General features: G+C 38.8%; 2 protein-coding genes across 4 annotated transcripts in view; one reads left to right on the forward strand and one right to left on the reverse strand.

Moving 5' to 3' along the window:
- Nucleotides 1–15814, reverse strand: part of dis3l (DIS3 like exosome 3'-5' exoribonuclease) — a 29199-nt gene extending 13385 nt beyond the window's left edge. The window contains exons 1-11 of the mRNA XM_088334057.1: nt 15570–15814; nt 13407–13560; nt 12310–12438; nt 10811–10946; nt 6981–7148; nt 6503–6581; nt 6148–6327; nt 5524–5693; nt 4964–5125; nt 3737–3987; nt 561–653 (exon numbers count right to left, since the gene is read on the reverse strand). Of these exons, the coding sequence (XP_088190183.1) occupies nt 561–653; nt 3737–3987; nt 4964–5125; nt 5524–5693; nt 6148–6327; nt 6503–6581; nt 6981–7148; nt 10811–10946; nt 12310–12438; nt 13407–13560; nt 15570–15699 (1652 nt within the window). The 5' untranslated portion in view covers nt 15700–15814. The remainder of the gene's footprint in view (nt 1–560; nt 654–3736; nt 3988–4963; nt 5126–5523; nt 5694–6147; nt 6328–6502; nt 6582–6980; nt 7149–10810; nt 10947–12309; nt 12439–13406; nt 13561–15569) is intronic.
- Nucleotides 15815–18452: 2638 nt separating this feature from the next.
- LOC148367226 (multiple epidermal growth factor-like domains protein 11) overlaps nt 18453–26120 on the forward strand; it is a 96486-nt gene continuing 88818 nt past the window's right edge. For all 3 annotated transcript variants that reach the window (XM_088334061.1, XM_088334062.1, XM_088334063.1), the window contains exon 1: nt 18453–18622. The gene's annotated coding sequence lies outside the window, so the exon portion shown is untranslated. The remainder of the gene's footprint in view (nt 18623–26120) is intronic.

The raw sequence follows: 26120 nt of genomic DNA on the forward strand, positions 1-26120 counted from the left end.
TCTCCGGTCTCCCGAAGTCCAGAATCAAGTCTCTTCAGCTAGTACAAAATGCCGCAGCGAGGCTCTTAACCAGGACAAAAAAGTACGATCACATAACACCGATTTTGGCTAACCTGCATTGGCTCCCAGTTAGCCAAAGATGTGACTTCAAAGTTCTCTTAGTATTGTACAAAATCATACATGGACTTGCTCCCTCTTATCTTTCAGATCTGATCTGCCACTATGTCCCGGTCCGAAGCCTACGATCTGAGAGTGCTGGTCTTCTGATGATCCCGAGAGCAAAAAAGTCTTCTGCTGGTTCGAGAGCGTTCTCCATCCGGGCACCGGTGCTGTGGAATGCTCTTCCCCCTGAGATTCGATCTGCAACCTCAGTGGAAATGTTTAAATCTAAACTTAAAACTCACTTCTACTCCATTGCATATGAATAACCTACTCCTCTTGTCGGTTGAAAATAGTTTGTGTAATATAGTGTAACAATCTGTGAAGCCCTTTGAGACTCTTCGTGATTTAGGGCTATACAAATAAAAATGACTTGACTTGACTTGACTATTCCCTCTCACCTGTCGACTCCTCCCAACAGAGAGCAGAGATCGGCGCTGAGAACTGCAGGCAACATGTCATACCTGCGGTCTGCAAGGTAGTAAGTTGTAGCCCTGAAACACAAACGTCACAATCAAGTTGTGTTTTCTTTTTTTTTTATTGATAGACAAAATCATTAAACATAACAGGCAGTCATACATGGTTTTGTTTTTCTCCCCAATGCAAATAAAAAATAATAAAAAATTGTGATATTCAATATTCGCAGTTATTGTCATTATTACTCATTGCCCTCACCTGTGTCCGCTCGTTTGGCGCCAGCTGTTGCTTGTTGCCTAATTATTCCCCTCCCATTTATACCGAGTACGCCAGTCTCTCCCTGTCAGTCCGTCAGCAAACCTCTGCATACGCAAGGCAAGCACTTTGACTCTGGGTCCCGTTTTCACACGTATACTACTCGTCTGTTCCCGATTACCCGTTTGGCTCCGGCTACGACCCATTTTTGATCACCGACCACGCTCTGATCTCCCGCTCCAGCTAAACGACCCGTTTTTGACCACCAACCACGCCATGATCCCTCGCTCCGGCTACGACCAGTTTTTGACCACAGGCCACGGTCTGATCTCCCGCTTCGGCTATCGACACGTTTTTCCCGTTTGAACCTGCTACGATCTCCCGCTCCGGGAGATCCACTTCCGCATTACGATCATGCTGCGATCCCGTGAGCGGCTTGCTCCCCTCGTCCAGCGAGCACCGGATTGCTGGCGTTTGTTTTCCTCTATTTCTCAATAAACTTGTGAGTAAACGTTACGCATCTGGGTCCTCCTCCTGTTCTGGTTCAGACAGTTATACAATATTCATCAAGCCGCAACCTCTGCAAACATCCAAGCCTCTGAAATACCAAAACTTAAAAAAACAAAAACAAACAATTGAACTTGTATTTTCTCTTCAAAACAGGCATTGAAGGATATTTATATTCTTGCGCAAAAACATTTTTTCTCTTGTATTTATGTACCAAACATACAAATACTTCTGTTAAAGGGATTCAAAAAGACCAATTTTTTTTTTCAATCAGGCATGGAACGGGAAGTGTTCCTCCCCGGAAGCATGCAAGTATTTTGCACAATATTGCACACGCCTGGGTACTCGATTAATAGCGTACTTATTTATTTTCTGGCTTTTGTTTTGTGAAGAATCCTGAAGGGTTCTTTGATAAAGGCTTTCTGGAAAACAAATTGTCACCTTTAGGCACTCTTTTAATCATCCCAGATACAAACTGACCCCAGCCTCTCATCAGTGAAGGGAAAAGTGGCCCTAGAAGGAAAATGTGTGGGGACCCCTGGCGTCCTCTTTTTTATATCCACTAACATGGTTAGTATGGCTGATGCTGACACTTTAACTAGTGACCAGCTGGTGGATGGCCGGAGGAACATGAAAAGTGGTGGAGTCTTCATACGCTCGTCCCTAATCCGTAAAGACATTGCCACAGCCTCGCACTCTCTTCCTCCATGAGTTTTTTTTTTTATTTTTTTTATTACACACACTACTCCCCTGTACAAAATGATTTTGTTTTTTTCCGTACCGTAGAACACTATTGACATAAAGTATCGGTTATTCGTCTCTCAACCGTGCAAGAACAAAAACACTAGTACTGTGTATCCACACTGACCACCAGAATAATCTTCTCTAGAACCAAAGACCTCCTGGTAAAAAGTTATGCACAGCCCTGGATAGTACAAGCACTGTTTAAGGATTTTGAAGGCCAAATTAGCAACATCTCCAGTATTTATAAAAGAAAGAAATCCAGTGTGTAACATGTATTTTGCAGAGCCACAAATACTGTATGTCTGCAGTGTTTGAAATAATGTCTGCCCGGGGCGTGCATCTTTTACATACAACTTACATACCGTCTCTGCCCTGGTGGCTGACAACTTTTTCAAGAAAAAAATAAAAATAATAATTTGTTTTTATTTTTATTTTTTTCAAATCAAAAGTTTCTTCTGATTTTGAAATCTTCGTTTGGGTTGGAAATTCCGGAATTTTGGTTCTTTTGGCAATTTGCATACTCGGCAGCCAATCAGAAGCCTGCATCGAATAACTCCGTACTTCCAGATTTTCCCGAGTGTTATGAGGTTGTGCATTTGCATATGATTTTCCAAAGTAGACGCCCAGAGAACACAAGAAAAATGGAGAAGTGGTTAGGAATCAAGCTAAAACCTCAGCTCCAGAAGAAAGATTCGAAAGAAGCTAACAAAATTTATGATGCCACAAAACGTAAACGTACATTAAAACCATCGTGGAAAGAAGTTCACGTGGCTTGTAGCAGACGACGCAACGCACACATTGCATGAATGAAGATGAGTTAATACAGGTACGTACTGATGGCAGATTGGAAACAGCAATGTCATATACATGCAATGAATGTTATAAGTAGATTTATAATACACTTAATTTTAAAGTGTTGTTCTGTTATATATTAAGGATGTTCTAATCCTCAATACTTTGCAACAACGGCTTTTTTTTTTTGCGATTAGTCGTCTTATTGCAGTTCAAGTAGTAGGATGGGGCAGGCAACTTTTCAGAGTTGTCTGCTCTGGTGTCCGCTAACTTTTTGTCAGGAGTTTCAGACACTGATTTCTGCAATTTACATGTGCAAATTTTAATCTTGCGTGTGCGTTAATCAAAACATTACATTTTTCGATCTTGAGTAAATGGCAAATATATGTTTTTAGACATCTCAAAATTACAGTAATATGTAACTTATAATTGCAGTTGCAGGAAGTTCTTCCAATTACAATTTACCTAAGGGAAATGTTTTGCATGACCCATTTTACGTGTTGATAATAGATAAATAATCCATGCACTAATACACATTTTATAGTGCTCATTTTTTGGGTGTGGCACGCAGATGTCCTCTTGGGACGCTGACGCCTTATAGGACAATGCCTTATAAACTAATACCAGCTGCAGTTAATCATGAGGGAAAAATAAATACACTAGCAAGGCAAAGCGAGCAGTGTCGGTGTCATTTATTAAGAAGACTTGTTAGGAAACATGGCAACAATTTCAAGCATTTAAAATAATTCGACCCAAAACTCAAGCACTTTTTAAATCCTTAAAAATACAACATTTATATTCATGCATTTTCAAGGATTTTATGCACCCGTACAAAACCGGATATTACTTTTGAATTGATCACCTTGCACGCGCCTCCAAGTCAGTGAGGGAACCTTCCGAAACAAAGTGTGTAACATCGGCGATGTGGACCCCGAGCTCCAGCAGCTTTCCTTCTGCGAGGCTGCGCACAGAAAGCGTGTCATCCACATCCTCGCATCCTGCAGGGTCGATGCTAAACACTAGGTGGCTGTTTCTCAGGTCCCGTCGCTCAGCCAACTGATGGGGATCGACCTTCCAGGGCTTTTCAGGAGAGTTCACAGGCATTTCTCTCAGCTATGGATAACAGAACACACCAGAAAAGAAATACAAATAAAAGTTTTTTTTTTCATATAAAAAGTGAGCGTACTGTGAAACTCTATAGCAGGGGTAACGATCCTTTTTAAACTTCAGAGCTACTTTTCAATACCAATTGGTTCAAAGGACTACAATTTTGATGTACATTTCTAAAAAGAAAACGTTATTAGCATGTTGTTACTATGTTATTACCAGGCTGTAATCATTAAAATAAAATTTACTAGAAACTGGTGGGCTATTTTTAGAGCCTGTCCACAGTGATCTTAGAGAGCTACCGACAGGTACCACGTTGGAGACCCCTGCTTTAGAGTCAACATAAAAAGGCACCGTGTATACTCACAGGTAAGTGGACCCCCTAAAACAGTTTTAAATTAACCACATACTAAAAGATATAAGTATCCAGAATATTAATGAAATGTGCACCTGCAAAATGATAAATATGCAAAAATGTTGATGATTAAGATTAGCATACCGGTAATAGAGAAACACAATATTTATATATTGCAATCATTTCCTTCTTAAAGACAATCGTTGTCCCCAGGTCCACTATTCCTTCCCCTTAGCGCTAACTTATGATGGGCAAAAAAGGCAACTAAACACAACAAAACCAAATAAGACGAGATGTTGTCCCTTTCAAACATAAAGCGGTGACGATTGACTAAACAGGAAGAAAAGATCGGGCAACAGAGGAGTTGACGATTGACTAAACGGGAAGAAAAGATCGTGCAACAGGGGAGTAGGAAAACACTGCACGGCCAAGGGGCAGGAGAAGCACCAGAATCGACGAGAAAGTCTGATTCACGAGGATTGAGCTCGGCAAAATTAAACCGACAGAGTCTGACTATTCATTTTGTTTTAAGCGCATATAAACCAACAGTCTGATTTCAGTAATGCATTTTATGGTTTTAAAATCAGTTTGGATGCAAGCATATACAGAATGTGTTTGTGTTTATACCTGTGCATCAGAAAAGGGAAGAACATGGATGCAGTTTTCAATAAGGATGGTTTGTATTTCTGTCTCAAGTTCACCAGCCCGACCCAAAACCTTAACGCTGTGGCCATTGGGATACAGTGATGTGCTTTCCCATGAGTCAATACGGACCACCACCCTGTGATCCTAAAAAACAAAAGGCAAAAAAGAACAAGGTTAGGTTTTACTATTACAATTTACACTTGTCTTCGACATTGATAACATCATCGTGAACATATTTTACAACAAAAATAGAAAGAATGGTTGTCCATTGTTGTTTTTAGCAACTCAGTGCAAAGAGACAAACATTTTACCCAAGATGGGGTTCCTGTTTCTTTATTTACAAAAACAATGCACGTTTGTATGATAGTTTTGTATGATCATTTTCTGTTTTTGCTGAATATTCAAATCGTTTTTTTTAATGAATGAAGTATTTTTAACCCATAGAAGCAGCTAAATAACACACAAAGTCCCTTTAACTATCCACCAAGGGTAGGTTTCTGTTGGTTTCCATCAGTGTTGAGTAAAAATCAGAGCAGACAGACCTGCAGAGTGTCAGCCTGCTGTGTGCTGATGCGAATCTTCGGGATGCGATTATCCCAAGGCACAGTCAGGATGCGCTGAGAATTCCTGCTCTGGGACTGTGTGGTCTCCCTTGGAGGGAACGTTACCACATAGTCTCTCCAATTCCTTTGTAGGATCCCCACAACAATCCCTGCAAGATTTAAAAGTCAGTAATTAGAATTAAAATATAAAGAAAATACCAATTTGGAATGCTTTAAACAAAACAACCTTTGAGCAGTGGTGGGCCGACAGGGCCTACAAAGGTCTTATTTTCAGCATTAGCTCCAATGACGAAGGAAAATAACGACTTAATGGAATTAAAACGTATGGATACACACAGTATTTGAAATCGTATTGAAGAAAGAAAAGGGGACGGATTTTGTGCACTAATAAACTGGATTTTGGTTCAGTTATATTCCTAAAAAATACTGCAGTTTTATGAGGTCATTATTGGTGCTTATTTGTGTCGCAGCTGTAGCTGCAGTAAATGTTTTATAGAAATAAAATTGCTATTGAGGGTTGGATTGATTCAAACATACTACTACTAAAGGCTTAAGTGTAAACGCTTGGCCCGCCACTGAGTCGTATCAGATGAGAGTTCTCACCTGTAGGCATAGGTTTACTTGGGACGTCTTCTCTGTTCTTTTCCTCAATTTGTCCTTCTGTCAAGGTACTGACCTTGCCTCGCCATTTGCTTTTAGGCAACAACTCCACCACGACTACGTCGCCATGCACGGCCCGGTTACGCTCTTTATTTCCATACACAAACACTTCACTGCTTGGATCTGCAGCAGATCAATGGATGGGAGGATAATAAGGAAGAATAAATCACATTAGGATAGTCAAAAGAAAGTCACACACACACAAAACAGAGAGGCACTGCAGACAACATATCTCTATTTAGCTTAGGATGAATTCTAAAATAAGGACATGCTTTTTCTGATTGGAGAAATACCGCACCTGTATTTTTATCCGAGAGACCCTCTGCTCGGACAGAAGCTTCCATCTGTGCTCTGTGTTTGTTGACATTCAGAGTTCCCTGAACACATAGAGGGACATCGTATGTTTGATGTTGATCCTAAAAAGTCTATGTTGTTAAAATGTGTATTTTCTGAACACGTTTTTGGACTGAAAAGACTCCAAAAACAAAGAGTATCGCGGTTTACTTTTCGTGGTTTCAATAATTCAAGGGTTTTGAATTAAATTATCTTCATTGTCACGGATAACAACTTATTGTGCATTGTAACCGTCAGCAGACAGCACACACCAAATGCCATCACCAAGGCAGGTTAGGGAAGGCTTACTAATAATGAGCCCAAATCCAATGTGTAATCACGAGACCACAATAGACCTTGCTAACATACCGAAATATCAAGTTACCGGTACCATTTCTGTGTGTATATGATTAGTTAGTTCAAAAATAAACATCTGGTTGTACCTGAATATAGCGTCCAGATTTGATTCCGGCCTCCAGGACTTCTGCCGGTAGGTGGTCAGTAAACTCTTTTTCTGTGCATTCAATCTCCTTCTCTAGTAGAGCTTGACGAATGGAGCTGTATAATTCATGGGCCGCCCGTAGTTCTGACCAGAAGTTTTGTAAATATTCCTAGAAAATATTGACCACAGGTAAAAGTGATAGTGATGCTGTTTACAGCAAAATCCTGTAAATGATACTTGCAACTGAATGATTGGAGCTATATGTGAAACACACAACCTTTTACTGTTATTTCATTAAGACCATTTCACACATATTTTAAATATAAAATATACCACAAATATGAAAGTCACACCCCAACCCAAATAACATGAATTAAAAAAAAATCTTATAAGAATTGAATGGTCTTTGCCATTGATATTAACGTTGTGAAACATTGTATAAAATGAGATTACACGTCGCACTCTAGGACAAAACATGGAATAAAGACCCTAAAGAGACAAAATAACAAGACTATCAAGATAACTAGGTAAAAATATTTAGAGTACTAGTGCTTACAAAACCGATTAAGTTACAACAGTAGTGCAATGATTCGTTTATTAAGGATAGAACATCGTAACAGCAGTGCAACGAAACAACACTTGTTTTTGAGACATACCTCAAAAATGAAAGTAATATGTAGCTTACAATTGCAGTAGCAGGACGTTCTTCCAATTACAATTTACCAACTGGACTTTTTTGCAACAACACTTAGCAAAAATTAAAAAAATTACCCTAAAAACAAGACGAGGACTGAATACACTGAAAAAAGCTCAGCAGGAAAAATGTAGTAGTGTAAATTGAGCATCAAAATCACATTCCCAAGAACAATTTTCAGTTTTCAATGGAAGATAATTTTTTTTATTCAAAAAAGATTAAAAAAAACTTACATGTTTGCTCAAATTAAATTATATCATTATATTTGGAGGGTTTGTTTCTTTTTGTAATAAAAAGAAAAAAATGGGAAAAATTGCAATATCAGATGTTTTGAATACTTTTTCCAATTTCATACAAAACTCTAGAAAAAAATTCAGATAAAATTCAGTACCGTATTTTCACGACAATAAGGCACACTGCACTAAAATAACTAAAATAATAAATAACGTGTGTCATTGTTGTATTTGGCACACACATAGGATGCACCTGGTGATGGGGCATGGGCTTTATGTACAATCCGAGTGCCAATATTCACCCCTAAGCGCCAACACTTCACCCTTTATTGATATCATGGTGCCCTTTACTGTCAAGGTGTCCTCCACTATGCCCGCTTTACACTAACAACACGCACAAAAATCTTGTGTATTTACAAAAATAGCGAGAGCAACACAAGCTTTTCCGGTTGTGCTTTAATAACTATTGATGACAAAGTACTATTTTTTGGGGATAATTCCGCCAAAAGGTAATATTTTTAACTTGATATGAAAGGGATTTCTAATTTATAAAAGCAACTGAACAAAATGGGCACCGAAAAGAACATATCCTGCTGATTACAAACTGCAAATAGTGAAATATAAAGCCGAAAAGCAAAAGAGGAGGTGGCAATGAGTCTAACGTAAGCGACATAGAGGCTCAAGGCGGAGGCGGTCGGATTATTTACAATGACAGTGACACAAAGGATGAAAATCTCTTTGGATTTAGAGATTTGGAGTGAAAATAATAGTTTGGAAAGCAAGGTATTTATCCTAGAATTATCTGAATATCTCTTAATATGTTATGTCATTGCTGAAATGAACAGGCATGTCAGTCATGTAAAGTTCGTATACTGTACAAATGTATTCAGCCCGTTGCTTTTTTTTATTTTAATTTGCCTTCAAGATGACATGTATGCTTTTGGTAATGGGTTTTATCGAATACATTTCCCTCAAAAATGTGACCTATACCAGTGTCTGAAATAACGTCTGCCCGGACGCCCGGGGCCTGCATCATTTACGTCGGGCGTACAACTTACACAACCTATTTTGCCCGGGTGGCCGACAACTTTTTCAAGAAAGAAAAGCCTGCATCTTCGTGCTTCCGAACTTTCCCGAGCATTATAAGGTCGTGCATTTACATATCATTTTGCAAAGTAGACGCACAAAGAACACAAGAAAAATGGATAAGTGGTTAGGAATCAAGCCAAAACCCCAGCCCCAGAAGAAATATTCGAAAGAAGCTAACAAAACTTATGACACTACAAAACGTAAACGTACATTAAAAGAATCGTGGAAAGAGGAATTCACGTGGCTCGTAACAGACGACGCAACGCAAACATTGCACAAATGAAGATGAGTAAATACAAGTACAGTGGAACCTCGGTTTTCAAACGCCTCTCAGTTCGAACAAATCGGAGTCCGACCAAAAATTGAGAAATTCTTGCTTCGCTGTTTGGTCAAAAAATCGGAGTTCGAACGCCGGTAATGCGTGAGTGCGTACGCTAGGGTGCGATGCTGAGCGGCGTACGGGTGTAGATCGCTCTTTTCGTGACCAACTGTTATCGCGTGCGGACGTGCTTCGTTTTGCTTTCGCTTTTAATATAGGTGTACTAAGTGTTTTAGCCCCTAATTATGCCTCCAAAGAAAGTCAGTGCAAGCAGCAAAACATGAAGGAGGTGTGCGGGTGTCTGATCTTGCTAGGGAATACCCCACCGTCCACCTGCGCCTTCTGCTGACCACCACAAAGGTAAGAAATCCTATTCATAATTCTTTTCTTTATCCTTTATTTTTTATTTTTACACGTTCATGTTAGCGTAATCTTTCGTACGGAAGATTAGGATAACGCGAACGTACGATTAGCCTGGGTTAGCTTTATGTTAAACATTCAAGGTAAACATTCAGGGTGTTGGAACGGAGCCCAACATTCAGGGTGTTGGAACGGAGCCCAAGATTCAGGGTGTTGGAACAGAGCCCCCTTTCCGATGAACCTCTCACCACTTGTTGTAGAGACCCAGGTGCTAAATCACTTGTAAACAACCTGATTTTTTTAATTTTACACGTTCATGTTAGCGTTATCTTTCATACGGAAGATTACGATAACGCGGACGTACGATTAGCCTGGGTTAGCTTTACGTTAAACATTCAAGGTAAACATTCAGGGTGTTGGAACGGATTAAAACGATTTACATTATTTTTAATGGGAAAAATGATTTTGGTGATCGAACAAATCGGTTTTCAAACAGGGTTCTGGAACGGATTATGTTCCAGAACCGAGGTTCCACTGTACATACTGATGGCAGATGGAAAGCAGAGATGTCATATGCATGCAATGAACGTTATAAGTAGATTTTTAATAAACTAATTTTAAAGTGTTGTTCTGTTATATATTCTGATTATCAATCCTTAATACTTTGCAACAATGGTTTTTTTTTGCGATGGGTCGTCCTAATGTGTTTCAAGTTGTGAAAAATGGGGCAGGCAACTTTATAGCTGGGAAGGCAACTTTTCAGAGATGTCTGCCCTGGTGTCCCCTAACTTTTTCTCATGAGTTTCAGACACTGCCTATACCCCGGTGTGACGTATGTTTTTTTTCCTTCTTAATTATGCATTTTCTGGCTGGTGCAACATGTACACCGGAATGACTTGTAGTCCGTAAAATACAGTAATTATAAAATAATCTAATTGAAATGAATTGGTCCTGTAAGTTTTAAAGTCACATTACAGACATGTTCAAGCTTTCGTTTGATCTACTCTATGCCGCTACAGCAGGGGTGTCAAACTCATTGCACAGGGGGCCAAATCTTTGGTCGTGTGCCTCTATACCAAGGGTGTTACTGTATTAGAGCTGTGGTGTGAGAGTTCCGGCTGAGTTCAATCCTGTACCTGAACAGAGATGACATACACTCCGGACTGGAGGTTACTGTATTGAGAAATAATGTCCTCGTCCTCCGTGATCATCACGACATCCATCATACCGGCTAGGTGGTTATAATACCAAACTGCAGCAGAGTAAACACACCTGCGGTCACAAACAAGAAAGAGGTCAATCACCACATTCTCAATGCTATGAGTGCACAACTAAGAACAATTGCAATTAAATGTTGCAATAGTGGAGCAAAACAGAGTTTTTTGCACATTTATCACTTATACAGGTTTCAGATCATCAAACTAATTTTAATATCACACAGAGACAACCCTAGGATATATAAAATGTTGATTCCATTGATTAAGGCACCAAAAAATCTAAACCTATCTGGCCCTATGTGAAAAAGTAATTGCCCACTGAACCTAACAGTAAGTTGGGCCACCTTTGGCAGTGATGACAGAAATCAAACAGTTACGATAATTAGTAATAAGTCTTTCACGACGCTGTGGAGGAATTTTGACCGACTCTATGCACAATTGTTTCAAATTTGCCATAATGGAGAGTTTTCCAGCAAGATCTGCCCGTTTATGGTCACACCACAGCATCTCAATTGGATTGAAATCCGGACTTTGACCTTTCAACACCAGAACCAAATTACAGACATTGCCACTGTATTAGAGCTGTGGTGTGAATCTTTTGCTTTCAGGCAAACCTTCATTAAAACGGCAGCCACCAGGCATTTTGCTCTGATGCATCTGTCCTCATGGGTGCGACCAATAGGGGGCGATGACACTTCACAAGACAACGCCATTCGAACCGCAGCGTCAGCGTCACTTTTAAAGCAACTTTAGTCTTTCATTATTGTTTATTTTTTTTCTTTAAAACAAAAATGCAAAAATCTGTTTTTCTTGTTTTATTTCGGTGTCGCTCATCGGTAAGTATCAAGCCTATGGGAATGATTCTAATAAGGTAAATCACCATTAGATGGCAAGAATGGCTTTGATTAAATCTTTGTCCACACATTGAGGAAGCCTAACCTCCGAGTGTTGCTTCTTGTATCTAGCAAATGAGTGTATGTTGGCGGCCCCATACTGCGAGTAGGCGTAGTGAAGCAGTGTGGTGGGAGTCGCAAAATACGGGCATACAGTAATAGTAAGATGAAGGTTCAAGATTTCTTTTCAAGTTTCCTATGTTTCTATAGCTACGGAACTAAACCCTCTGTAGGCCTCTAAAAAATTGTCAAAATTCCAAAAATGGGCTGGCACCAGCTCTCCTAATTTGAGAAAAATGTCTGCTGTGTGAGTTAAAATTATAATTTGGCAGTCCAAAAGTTATTTGTAAAAGGGAAAGTTTACATAGTGCAGAACTGTTATTTGTTAAACTAATACTTGAGCCTTGACATTGGGTTTGTTCTTTGGTTTCAATATATATATTAGAGCAATAGAGTTTTTTTAACATTTAAACAAATGACGACAAATTTGTAGAATTAGTAAAAAAAGAAAAGTAAGCTGCTCACCTGGCCTGCCACCGTTCTTGACTCTCCCCATTCTCCCGCTGACAAAAGGAAAATGCTTGAAATTCGTTGGCAAACAGAACACAGTCATGTCGGGGGTCTTTCAGCAGGTTTCGCAAGCGGTTGTATTGTCTGTCCAAAGAAAAGAGTACAAAGAGAATCTCTTAAAGAATAACTATTTTACTGTGTTTTTTGTTGTCATTTTTGCTAGAACTCATATTACTTCCTTATAAATTCAATCTTTACCATATGCAGCGGTTGAACACCCTTTTCATGGCCAAATTTAAGCACTTTTAAGGACTTTCAAAGCCAATTTTTCCATTTCTTCAGTACCATTAAATTAAGAACTCCAGCGTGAGTCATGTATTTTGCAGAGCCACATATACTTTATATCTGTGATTTACATATGCAATTTTTAATCATGCGTATGCATCAAGACATCTGATTTTTAGATCTTGAGTAAATTGCAAATATATTTAGGGATCTGAATGTGTGTAAATATTTTTGGGACTAATCTCTTTCTGGGTAAAAATGACAGTAATATGTAACATAAAACAGCCACCTTACCAAAAATCCAAGCACTTTTCAGTCCTTGAAAACACAACTCTAAAATTCAAGCATATTAAGCAATTTCAAGCACCCCTGCAGACCTTGTAACTCAGTCTTCATGTTTTAGGAAAAATCACACTACCAAGTTTCACCCAATGTTGAGTCATCAAATGACATGTGTACTTTCCTTCATTGGGTGAACGAGTAAACAAATTGCAAAATGAGACTTGGTAAATCTTTGGTATTTAGCCACTGAGGAGCGCTAAATACCCGCATGTGGCTCCAGAGCCAGTTTGACGCTTGGAGAGGTCCATTTGGTTGGCGATAGAAAGCATCTCCCTCTATTTAGGGAATCAGAGTGCAGAACACAATGCACCATGAAAATCCCTTAAGTAGCGAAACCACAATAAGTGTGAAGCACATTGTAAAGCGCTTTGGGAGGTCTTCATTGACTTGAAACGCCCTATATAAATGCAGACCATTTACTATTTTAACTGCTATACAGCAAGGAATGAGTGTAGTGCAAGTTGGATGAAAATAATGTTACACACCTGCGTCCTTTGCACTGATGGAGAGCTTGGCACGCTGTTTGGGTGAAGACGACTCCCTGCAGCTCTCTAAACTCCAAAATCTCAAGATAGTCAACCACTACTCCTACGTCAGGCACCACGTAGTGAGTCAAGTCTCCCAGCAACACTTTACCGTCTGTGAAAAGTGAAAGAGATAATAAAAGGTACCATTTTTCACTCCATTTCTAGTCACAGTACTGGATTATTTAGTAGTAGGACAACAAAGCAAAACTTCTTTCAAAGGGACATTGTGTAATATTTAGAGTCATATAGTGGTAAAAACAAAACAAAGAGAACAATATTTATTTGAATAATGAGCAAAAATACATAAACTGTTACATAAAGGTGCATTTTTTGAATGTATTCGCCTACGTAAAGAAATTGGTACTGTAAATTATGGAACATCAGCGTCGTTTGTTTCATTTCTGCTCCAAGTTGTTTACATCAAGTGTTTTTGGATCATGTGACCATTCAAGATGGCAATTAGAAAGACAAGCACATATATACTACTACATTACACAGGAAAAAAACATGAATAAGGGATGGGCAGCATAAATATTCACCCCTATACTTCTAGATGACAGCGCCATGGCAATGATATTAAGAATAGTGGCACAAGACGTGTCTTTTTGTTGTCATAATTGGGTGCCATGGTAATGGACCAAATTGCATTCGCTTGTCATGGGTCTTCGAGGATTAAAGGAAACTTCAGCGACCTGTGATTGAGGCTAGGGAAAGACAAGAGTCGCATTTTTGATAGATGACTTCCACTGCTGTTCACTTCAGATGTATAATTTGAGTACTTGATTTGTGGTTAAAAAATATCGCAGGTTCTTTAAATATTGAATTAAAAAAAATTGAGAATACAAGCTTTCTGGATTTACCAGATGTGTTGTTTTGAATAGTTTCCGAGATATTCGGTCAAAATGTGGCCAAGACCTTTGGAACACCCTTGTCAATCACAGCTTTCTGGCATAATGAAATGTTTAGATTTAACCAAATTCAAAAAGAATAATGTCAAACCTCCTGTTTTGTTTCTGTTGTTATATAAAAAAAATTGGGAAACTCACGGATTAATTTCCCCTCTAGAAGGGCGTCATAAATGTTTCCAGGAATTACCACGTGTTTTGTATTTAGAGCGGATGAGCAGCTTGCCGTTTTCATCTGCGCTGCCATAATTATTATTGTTTTTAAAGCCACATTGTTTAAAATTTAACCAATAAAGGTTGTGGGTTGTAGTCCAGAATCTACTGTATTTATTTTACATAACATGGAGCTCACCTAGAGGGAGCTAACTTGATTGTCTGCCATTTTGCTGGTACAAGTAAGTAGTAGTTTACATTTTTGGTTGCAGTTCGTTGCTCTCTGCAGGCTGATTGTTTAATTAGATTTTGTAAATGTGTAGTGTTGCCACAGTAGCAGACCACTTTACCAGACAGATGACACATGGCATTCTCCTTTTTTGTAGTTGCTTATTTGTAGCTGCGCTGCCCGTCTGCCTCTCATTATAAGCTTCTAGTTAATTTGGCCCTCTCTTCTGCTTGTCAAGCAGGATGCAGCAGGAGGCCAGGTAAAGAGAGGTGCTAAAAACTGCCTGTCAGCAGGCATAAGTTTATGCCTACTAAGGTATAAAATCGGATAGTAACCGTGGGAGCTTGATTTGAGAAAAGGACTGCGACGTCAACATAGAGAAGCAGCCGTTTTAAGGATAGTGGAAGAGTCAAGTATCAATCCCGGGACAATAGCATCAATTTAATTCAAGTACTAACTTAATATCGATGGTATCGACATTTGGATCGAAAACCATTCCGCCCACCCCTAGCATTTAGCAATTGTGAACATTATAATGACTTAACTCGCACTAAAAGACCAAAACTCCAGCATTGTGTTGTAGGGGCTTGAAGTTTAGTTACATATAACGAACAAGCACAGATACAACCAAATGATGACGACAAAGTAAATTCACAAAAGATATGTTGTCCACTTAGGGAATCATTTGCACTGCGCTGAAGTCCATTATGATTTCCAAACAATTTTGCATATTTAAAAACACAATAAATTGTTGGACTCTATTCAAAAATAAGCATCGGTGTATTAATGTTGCCTTAAAAAGCTCGTTTACTGATTAAAAAAAGATAACATTACCGTTGTTACAGTTGGCCAAACAGAGAGAACTGTGGCATGGAACTTGCTCCCTCACGTAATGTTCGCGAACAACACGGACCTTTCGGCCTCGACTTCCTTTCAAATGAAGGATTTTTTCCGTCTTAATCATTTTGGAAAGATGAAGCCATGCGCTCTTGCTTGGCGATTTTTTTTAGTTCAAAGCGAGAAAACAGTTGAATACACAAAACAGTTGAATGCACGTTAGCTCCACTCCCATTAGTGCACGTCGGGGCACAACATGAATGACGTCACGGTGAAGTGTCGAAGCCAAATGCCTCATTTAAAGGGACAGTGTTTATTAATGATCGTCTCCCAGTTGAAGAAAGTCAAGTCATGTTTACTTGTGACGCCCTTAATCACAAGAGTCTCAAAGGGCTGCACAGACGACAGATTATTGCAAACCACAGACTATTATGACACCATCCCCTGATCTAAAACCTACATGAGGGCAAGGAAAAACTCAAAAACCTCAACATGAGGAAAATGAAGAAACCTTGAGAAGTGACCACACATGAAGTAATCCCCCTTCCAAGATGCCCAGTATGCAATGGATGTTGCAACAACAAATAATACACAGATAAGGTCTGAAAGATATGAGGGAGCAAGTCCATGCATGATTTTGTTTACTACCAACAGAACCAAAATAAATGACGTTAGGGTGAAGTGCCGAAGCCAAATGCCTCATTTAAAGGGACAGTGTTTATTAATGATCGCCTCCCAGTTGAAGAAAGTCAAGTCATGATTATTTGTTTAGCCCTTAATCACACGGAGTCTCAAAGGGCTGCACAGACGACAGATTATTGCAAACCAGACTATTATGACACCATCCCCTGATCTAAAACCTACATGAAGGCAAGGAATGCCCAGTATAAAATGGATGTTGCAACAACAAATAATACACAGATAAGGTCAACATAAAATATAGGTTATTCACATGCTAAAGAATAGAAGTGTGTTTTAAGCTTAGATTTAAACAGTTCCACTGAGGTTGCAGATCGAATCTCAGAGGGAGGAGCATTTCACAACATCGGGGCCCGAATGGAGAACGCTCTCAAACCTGCAGATCTCTTCTTGGCTCTTGGGATCACTAGTAGACCAGTGTTTTCAGAGCGAAAGCTCCGGACCGGAACATAGGGGGAAATTAAATCTGAAAGATATGAATGAGGGAGCAAGTCAATGCATGATTTTATATTCTATTTGTCTATCTACCTTGGTCATGGCAAGACAAACACATACAATAAAAAAGAAAATAGAAGGGAAAAAAAAAATTGCAAAAAAACACAAACAAAATTTTTGGGACCATGGCCAACCCAATTGCCCAAACACCCAAAAATATTAATTTTAATGATAAGCAAAAATCCATGAACCATACTATGAACAGGGCCGGTGCAAGCCTTCATGGGGCCCTTGATAAAATTAGATTTGGGGGGCCCCTAATACCGTAAATTCCGGACTATAAACCGCTACTTTTACCCAAACCTTCAACCCAGCGGCTTATTCAGTGATGCGGCCAATTTATGTAATTGTTCTAACAGCCGCCAGCGGCACTCGAGTACAAAAGGTAAGATTTAGACCGGTTGAATATATGCGCCGAGGAAGACTGCAACTTCTGAGCTTGTGCACAGATTAAATTAGCGTAGACATATCCTTATCATGCAGATTGCAGAAAGAAAGGCACATGACGTAGCTTTTAAGCTAAAAGCAAACGAGCAGTCCGATAAAGAAATTAACAGAGCTACTGCACGTAAACTCCACTTTGCGAGCGTGTTGCTAGCGTGTTTTTGAATAAGGGAGCGTGGGAAGACGTCTATATGACAAAGTCTCTTTCCCATACTGGGGAAGACGACTTTGATGACTTCAGTTATAAGGAGGAAGATGAATACAGTTCACCGTGGTTTCTACAAGTACGGCATGTTTGTTCTTAACAGACCCGTTCACTGTATTGCGAGCGTGTTACTACTATCGTTTTGCTACCCTTCACAGGCACGGTTTCGGATGAAAGTTATAATATTATAATTTAAGCTTTGAAAACTCTCTCGGTGTATTGTTTTTCTTTGTAAAAATGTGTAACCAATGTATAATATGTATTTGCACCTGTATATTTTTGTAATGTATTTATTTGAGACACTTGTTCTGATATGTTTTGCAAATTAAAAAAGAGGGGCGGAGCAAACGCAGGCTGACGGGAAGTGGGGTAAAGGTGAGTGAGACCTGTTGTCGCGGCGGACAATAGTGGATATATATTTTTCCCACCCTTACCTTTGAAAATATAGACTTTTTTTTCCTTGGATTAGTTTCAATGGGTACCCGGACTATTCATCCCCGTAGGGAAATTCACACTTCCAGCAGTCTACCCCGTTGTTTATTAACAGATTAACATGATGCCCTAGGGGTGCTTGTAGAGGAGTGGATGACGTCACATGCCAATCCAAAATGAGTCAATCGTATAAAATCCTTTATAGTCAAATGTATAAAATCATTTATAGTCAAATGTATAAAATCCTTCAGTACCTAAAAAACAAAAACAAAAAAAATCGTGAAAAGTACGGTGAAAATATGAAAAGAAAAATTGTGCCGTTTGGTCACTTTGAGTCTCTGAAGTTGATATTACTCCATTTGAATTGTAGCACACGTTTTCACTACAGCACTACCCATTTGAAAGGACTGTGTGTATTCTTAGGGCTTCATAATGTTTTAAAAAAAATCATTTATTACAAAAATGGATTTCAAAAATTGGAAAAAATAAAGTATCGCAATATTGTTTCTTTCGTGCCACTTGCCGTCTCGCAATAGATGACGTAGCAGTGATGTTGGTGACTCATCTCGCTACTTCGATTACTCTTTGGCTACACTGTGAGAAGGACTGCAGCAAGATCATCATCGCAGAGCGAGCACAAGTTCAAAACTCCAAGCATCAAATTCGCTATTTGGCTTTTCCCGGAAAATAATGCAAAGACTTAAAATGCTTTATATCATTGAAATGCATTATTCAAGTGTCAAGAATTAACTTTCCTGAGGACGCAACATAAAAGGTAAGCTTCTCAACATATCCCCAACAGATTGGTTTTATTTTCATGGTTTGCGTCTCTTTTTCAGTACTAAAAAGTGAAAAATAGCCTCCGTTTGACGCAGTAACATACTATTTTTTAAAGAGTATTTTCATCCTGACGTTGTCACTTGCAGCTTGTCGGTATACGATGTTTGTGAGCGTGTTTCTTAGAATATTTGTATTTACCCTCAATTTACTGTGTTCTGTTTGGTCATAATTTTCGAAAAAAATATATCTATATACGTTTTTTTGTAATTGATGTTTTTTGCCCAATAAAAACATGAAAATAGTGTAAAAACTGAGCTCCATTGCCGCAAGATTACACTAAAAAATATCTCAATAGCAACTTTGCTTATTTTATCAATGTATATGTATAGATAGGAAAATATCTGGTAGATATAAATATCATAACTTAAAATCTTAGTGATGACTGTAAAAAAAACTCACAACTGCTAATCAATACCACGGTTTCCTTCAGCAAGATAAGTAATAGATATAGACTTTATCTAGACATGTCAGAATGATCATTGCTGTTTGTTGTTTTGTTATCGATTCCTTTGCGGCTTCACATCAGACAAAGCTTCATCGATTCACTTTGAGGCAGTGTACAAGTCAGGCTCTGCAAAGTCTATGCGTTTCGCTAGATAGCGCTCTTGAGCAAAACTGAGGCTGAGTACTGAAGGTGGCCTCTGTTTTTCCTTGTCCTTAGAGCAGTGGTTCTCAACTGTTTTGACTTCAGGAACCTCCATCCCATCCCAATTACACTACACTTCAGTGTCTTCAGCCATTTTTACAGACTTAACACGCACAGACATGGAATGTAAAAGTGCAACTACAGAGGTTTATATTCAGTTAGGCCCGAAAAATTTTGGACAGAGGCAAATTTTCCACAAGTTGGGCTCTACATCCACATAAATAGGATTTGAATTGAAACATCTTGACCAGATATGAAGTGCAGACTGCAACGTTTAATTCAAGTGGTTGATCAACAACATCTGACTGAAAATGAAAGAATTAAATACATTTTTTCGAAACACCACATTTTAGGGGCTTAAAATTTATTGGACAATTTAGCCTAATTTTAAAACAAAGGTTTGTTGTCAATATTTTGTGGCAAATCTTTTTGAGGCAATGGCTGCCTGAAGTGTAGAACCCATGGACAACGCCAAACTCAGGGTTTCCTCCTCCTTAATGCTTCACCAGGCCCTTTTCAGCAGCTGGCTTGAGTTGTTGCTTGTTTGTGGGTCTTTCTGCTTCAAGACTCATCTTGAGCAAGTGAAATGCATGCTTGATTGGATTGAGATCTATAGATTGACTTGGACATTGTCAAATATTCCACTTATTTCCCCCAATAAACTCCTGGGTTGCAACAATGAGGCATAGAGGCTCTGGGTCATTGTCAATCTGTACTGTGAAGCCCTATCCAATTAACTCTGCAGCATTTGGCTGCATCCGAGCAGAAAGAATATCCCTGTATACTTCCTAAATCATCTGGCTACTCTGTTGTAATGTAATCAATGAACACAAGTGACCCAGTGCCCTTGCAAGCCATGCATGCATATTCCACCACACTGCCTCTGTTTTTCACAGACTGTGGTGTGCTCTAGATCATGTGCTGTTTCCTTTTTTCTCTGCAAACTTTCTTCTTCCCAACATTCTGTTCCAGGTTTTTGTCTCATATGTCCACTGTTAATGAACTGGGTTTGTGGATGTGTTTTTTGGAAAAGTCAAGTCTGGCCTGATTTTGGGGGACTGATGAATGGCTTGCATTGAGTGGTAAACACTCTGTATTTACTTTCATTAAGTCTTATCTTTATTGCAGACAGATACACTCACTTTCTGGACTGAGAGAATGTTCTTCACTCCAGTATATGTTGTAAATTGATGTTTTTTTTTATCATGGAGAGTATTTGGTGATCATCAGTCACTGTAGTCTTCTGTGGACGACCAGGCCTTTTAGAATTGCCAACCTCACCAGTGCATTCTTTTTTTTCTTAGAATGTAACAAACTTTTGATTCAGCTACTCAAGCATTTGAGCTATCTCTTTCATGGATTTCTCCTTTTTTTAGTCTCAGGATCTTCTGCTTCACCTTCATTTGGAGCTCCTTTGAACACATGATATGTGGCCACAACAAGAGCTTCCAAATGCAAAACCACACACCTACAATCCACTCCAGACATTTTCACTACTTAATTGATGACCGGTTAACAAGGGAGAAGCCTTCGGTGTAAATTACAACCCTATGAGCTTTCTGAGTAAATTGTCCAATTACTTTTGATCCCTTGGAAATGGGGCATAAAGATTCTTAAGGGCTATAATTCCTAAACCCCTTAACCCGATTTGGATGTGAAAAGTCTCAAATTACAGCTGAGATCCATTTTACCGTTGTATTTCGGAATGTGTATATGTAAACTACTATAAAAAACCGTATGTCACTGTCCATTTATTTACAGGCCTAACTTTGTCAAAACAACTAAAACTATGTACTGTTAGCAGAAAAACACCACTTACTGAACCTAAAATAAAACAACACTGCACTTCATTTTCATTTCATTTCATTTCATTTTTCTGTACCCGTCTTTAAACACACACACTCTAAAGAAATTATTCAGATTCAGATATACTTTATTGTCATTCGTGTACACGTGTATACAGAACGAAATGTCGATATGTCTGACCCGCACAGTTTCCATGAGCGTCAGCCGGGATAGAGAAGTTTAACCATGTCTTCGTGAGAATTTTAGCGCAGCAGTTTGTCATCTCGCGGTTCGATGTTAGTTCCAGTTGTAAATGGTCCAGTTTATTGTCCAGAGAGCGAACGTTGGAGAGAAAAAATGGATGGGAGAGACGTTTTGAAGGGTTTAGCCTTTAGCCTAGCGGTTAGCCCGGCCTGACAACCTCGCTTCCTCCTCCGGTCACACCGCTCTCTTGCCACTCTGCTTCGCTGCTTTGTAGGCCGCTGGGTCTTGTTGACGTAGCAGTCCGTGCCATACTGCAATTCAAAATTATTCAAGTACACCAAATGTTTTTTTTTTTTGGATTAGCTTATCAATACGTTATTTCTTCAAAACTTTGAAGAAAATTAAGTGTCCTTTTTGGACTAGCTTCCAGGCTTGAGGTGTCGTTGCTGTCATGCAATTTCCGGACAAACTTCAACATGTTACCTAGTGTTCTCTTTTATTGAGGTTTACTATGTTTGTGTACTGTAACTCAATGCTAAATCTATTCCACCCTGGTCATCCTGGAAGCGGGATTACCACTTATGAGGCTCCTTCTCAAAGTTTCTTTTTTCCTCACGCTGAGGTTTTGAGTTTTTCCTTGCCCGCATGTTGGTTTAAGATCAGGCGATGGTGTAATTGTAATCCTGTGCAGTCCTTTGAGACATTCTTATGATTAAGGGCTACATAAATAAATGTGACTTGACTTGACGTGTCATTGACGCAACACTGTCAGTTTTGATATAGACGCACATGTTCCAGTTTAAGCCGACTGAACTCAAATATAAATAAAAACTGGTGAAAATGACTTCTGTAGTCGTCGCAATAAAGAACCTTCGTGTGCAGTAAATTGTTTGTAAACGTCCCCATCCAACAAATGCCTCACCTAGATAAGTAAAACTCCTTAGTTTCGTCAGTAGATTTGCCCATTTCTTAAGCAAAATGACTACCTGCCTTAATGGGAGCAGTCCTTCAACATGTCTTCAATTTGGCGATCTTTTATTAAATTTGACAAAGGTATGGTTTTTAGTTTTTCAGTGCATGTTCATCCAAAATCTCTCCGACCATATCCATAGCTGCAGGTTAGATTAAGTCTTCAGCAATGGCGTTGTCACGACCTAGTGTGCTGCCTTCCTCCTGGTGGCGGCCCCAATAAGGTGTGGAACTGGGCACAGGAATGTCAAATCTCCACACACCTTTCCCTAAACATCTTGTCCCTTTATCGATATGACTGTTTGGACACCATACTTGGGCTATGGTCATTCCACACCACTTTCGTCCAAGCTGCTGTCACCATGTAAGGTTTGTTTTTCGTTTATGGTCTGGACGCTTTGCAAGTTGTTTTTATACCCGGTTGGTTTTTGTTAGTGATGGAGAAACTGAAGCTTTCGGAATCGGCGGAGCAATATGTAAAAATGTTTCAGTGTTATGAAGCATTTGCCGTGAATCAGTGTCGTGAATCACGACACCACTTCATCCATGCTTGTGTACCATTGAAGCAAACGTGTAGATATGGTCCAGTGCTTTGAGACACAATTCAGTGTGATGACCTCTGCTTGATGGACATATTGAATTTACATTTAAAGTAAATGTAGAGTGTCATTGTTTCTCTATCAGTGGAAAGGTGGTTGCCTCGATTGCCTTTGATGCAGCCAGTATTAGGATTGATTCCAGGCCTGGCATGGAATAATCCTCCAGATGCATAAAAAAAATGTTGTTACTTTTAAATGGGAAAATTTAAATGTTTTTGTTTGATGCGAACTCGTGATGATAGGTGTATAGCATGCTAGTGACACTGGGATAGGAATTATGGTCTTTCCCACATTTCTATTCACAAACAAAGCCATCACAGCAACAGTTGGTTTTATTTGGTTTCTTTCTTTGTCGGTGACCTTTTGCAGCGTTTAAAAATACTCTTTCACATTGGACAGAGGTGGCAGGCATATGCAAATAAATCCTAGAAAACTGCAAGATGGAGATAAATGGCTGCCATCGAGTACTAATACTTTAAAGGGACAGTGTGTATTTTTAATGTTTCCTGGAAGTTAAAAATAAACTTTCATTTAATTAGAATGAATTGGATAATAAGAAAAAATGAACTATTACATAAAAGTGCACTTTATATTCTAATAGTTCAATATTTTTTATGTATTTGAGATGAGATCACTTAGGAAGCTGACATGTTTGTTTGCCATCTTGCTGCTACGAGGCCCCCCAAAAACATAAACCTGACTACTCGCCTTTTTCTCTTATCTTTTTCTCTTTTTTTCTGGCTTTATTTCATTTTTTTTCTTATTTTCATTCTTTGTTTCATTTTCAAATTTTGTAATTTTTTTTTTAAATCTCTTTTCCTTTCTGTGCAAAAAGCTAGGCAAAGCATACTACAGTTTGGTTTCTTTGAGTCTCATTGGACTCGTTTTCGCTTGCATTACAAAATACAGTAACATCTATAGGTTGAATATTCCCACACTGTCCCTTTAAATAAATGTGCGAACTGGTAGACGGATGAACGATCACAAAAACTCTCAAACCGCCACAAAAACTAACACACAGCATTCGGCCCTTGACGGGGAGGTAATGTCACGATATGGTGCGCTCCCTTGCCCCCCGGGGTCCCAAATCAGGTGTGTAACTGGGCACAGGTGTGTCAAACCTCCAAGCACCTGTTTATAATCATCCTGTCCCTTTTATATAAATGACTGTTTGGACAGCATACTTGGTCAGGTCACTGCCATTCGACACGACTTTTGTCCTATCTCTAATATGTCAGATTTGTTTTGTTTTGTTTATGGTTTGGATGCTTTGCAAGTTGTTTTGAGACCTGGTTTGTTTTAGTTAATAAATACCATCCTTTGTTGAGATTCTCTGCATTTGGGTCTACCTCTGACATCATGACAGGCGTAGGGCTTTCTAAACTTCTCAATACAATGTGCAACCTGGTAAGATGCACACAGTGGCAGTTTTTGTTTTAAGCATGAACTAAGACACTGTGTGATGTCCTCAGGTCTTGAAGTCATCTTTTACAGTACTTAACAGTTATGTTTTTAAATGCAGTTCCGTTTTTGACGTTATAATGCTTTCATGTGCTGGCACCTTGCTGCCCAAAACACACTGAGGTAATAATCCTTCTTTGTCTTCAAACAAAAAAAAGCCATATCTTATATATTTGTCGCTGTATCTGTTTAGCCATGCTCAACATGTGTAAATAAACATTACATTATTTCTGTGGTGTGAAAATGGTAGGTGTTAACTCACGTTTGTGGCGCACTATCGCCGTCTCCTATTAGGGAATGGAATTGGCCCTGTTTTTTTTTTCTGAGGATTATTTTTTTTTTTTTTTTAACTTTTTATTTCTCACACCAATTTTGACAGAGGTTTGATTCCTCCATCATACATCAACACATAATATATACACTTGACACACTCATAAATAACAGAAGAAACAACAAAGAAGAAAAAAATACTATTAATAGAAAGGAAGAATAAACGTTCATACAATACATCCATACAAAAAGAAATATATATATATATATATATATATATATATAAATACATATATAAAATAATAAATCAAAATATACACCCAAAAAAAAAAAAAAAAACAAAAAACAACGCACATAATAAATAGGGGGAGGTGTTTAGACATCAAGTAAAATTTGTGTGATAGGCTTCCATCTTTTCTCAAATTGGTCAAGTTTCAGTTGAAGTCTTGCAGTGATTTTTTCCATAATGTACATTTGCTTTAATTTGTTTTATGTCAGGAGGTTGTGGTTTCAGCCAGGACACTGTGATCATTTTCTTTGCTACCAGAAGCATTACCCTTAGTATATATTTCTGTTGACCAGATAGTAATTCTTCTGGCAAAATTCCTATTACGTAAGCCTTTGGGTCCAACCGCAACTCCCAGCCCGAGATTAATTTTATTTCTCTCTGGATACTTCTCCAAAAATTTAATATTACAGGGCAATTCCAGAAAATATGCGTAAAGTCACCGACCCCCCCCACAGTTACGCCAGCATAGATTTGAGGTATTTTTATATTTTGAAGTGATAGAGGGTGTATAGAAGAATCGCATTTTTACTTTCCATTCAAACTCCCTCCATGTCGGGCTGTTGGTTATTTTGTGTCCCTCTTTCAATGTTTTTTCCCATTCGTTGTCTTTTATCGCTACATTAGTTTCTTGTTCCCATTTTTCCTTAACTGCCATGTCCTCATTACTGAGATCCATTCTCAGGGCTTTATATAGTTTTGATATAACCCCCTTTATTGATTGTCCTTTTGTATACGATATTAATAATTCCTCTACCTTAGTTGGCTCCTTACATATTTTCCCCCATTCCTCGTGTTTCTGGAGGTAATGCCTTAGTTGCAAATATTTGTAAAAATCATTTCTGGGTAGGTCAAACTCTTGTTGGAGTTGTTCGAATGATTTCATTGCCTGTGCTTCCAATACTTGGGTAATCAACATCAGTCCTTTTTGGGCCCATTTTTGAAACCCTACCTCCATACCCCCAGGTTTAAAGTCTGGATTTTTCGCTATTTTGGTAGCCCTATTCACAGATCTTGATATTTTTAATTTTTTTTGTATTGTTGACCAAGTTTTAATAGGATTATTTTGTCAAGGCAGAGGCCCACCACTCACTGAAAATGGGTCCGCGACCCGCCAGTTGAGAAACACAAGAAGCACTGTCCTAAAGAACGATCCTCGAAGGTGCTGCATCTTTTGTCAAATAAATTGAATAATATATTCTGTCAGATGCCG

Source organism: Urocampus carinirostris, chromosome 4 (genome assembly GCF_059441175.1).
Source record: "Urocampus carinirostris isolate Australia breed hairy pipefish chromosome 4, RoL_Ucar_1.0, whole genome shotgun sequence".
NCBI classification, from domain to species: domain Eukaryota; kingdom Metazoa; phylum Chordata; class Actinopteri; order Syngnathiformes; family Syngnathidae; genus Urocampus; species Urocampus carinirostris.